This window comes from Gekko japonicus, unplaced genomic scaffold, assembly GCF_001447785.1.
Source record: "Gekko japonicus isolate JY-2015 unplaced genomic scaffold, Gekko_japonicus_V1.1 scaffold923, whole genome shotgun sequence".
In the NCBI taxonomy this organism is placed as follows: Eukaryota; Metazoa; Chordata; class Lepidosauria; order Squamata; family Gekkonidae; genus Gekko; species Gekko japonicus.
In genome coordinates, this window is record NW_015171530.1 from 358,409 (window position 1) to 359,110 (window position 702).

At 51.7% G+C, this 702-nt stretch overlaps 1 protein-coding gene across 1 annotated transcript in view; it reads right to left on the reverse strand.

Moving 5' to 3' along the window:
- Window positions 1–64, reverse strand: part of MAZ (MYC-associated zinc finger protein (purine-binding transcription factor)) — a 16,628-nt gene extending 16,564 nt beyond the window's left edge. The window contains exon 1 of the mRNA XM_015419526.1: window positions 23–64. Within this exon, the coding sequence (XP_015275012.1) occupies window positions 23–64 (42 nt within the window). The remainder of the gene's footprint in view (window positions 1–22) is intronic.
- Window positions 65–702: the final 638 nt, after the last annotated feature.

Genomic DNA, 702 nt, shown 5'->3' on the forward strand with positions numbered 1-702 from the left:
TCCTGCTGCTTTCCCCCGTTACACAAGCTTCCATTAGTGCTGCTCCGTAGGAATAAAGATACATGTTTTTCAGGCTTTTTGCCCTATGCATATCGTTTCTGTCATAAGATCATCATAGATTAAGTCACTCCCTAGCCTTAAATTATCCTGTAAAGGCCCCCAAGTGCAGTGAATATAATCTAGGGAACGGTACTAAAACTAAGGACAGCGATTGCCCATAGGGAATACATGAGTGCCCATAGAGAATAATGGAGAGTAGCAGGGGTCATTTCCTGCAGGAGCCCACAGGAGCTGAGCTCCAGCAGTAAAGAGCCCAGGGGGCGGACACATACAACAAGCCCCACCCCCTGCTCCCAGCAGCCCTCTGTCAGACCAAGAAGCGGCCAGGTAAGTTGCAGAGCCCCCCCCCAAAAAACAGTCCAGTGGCACCTTTAAGACCAAGTTTTATTCAGGTACAAGCGCTCCCTCCTCTACGAAGACAGATCTGCACGTCCCCCCCCCAATAGCTAGCAATCCAAAACAGTCCAGTGGAGCCTGAGCGGTGGGTGTTGCCTTCTGACACACTTCCAGTGATGTCAGGGGGTGTGGCCTATGCAAATAAGTTACGCTAATGAGTTATGCTAATGAGCTACGAAATGACCTCTGAGAGTAGGCAACGGCCGCGGGGAGGGGGAACGTTCCCCCACCTCCCTGAGCCCTGGG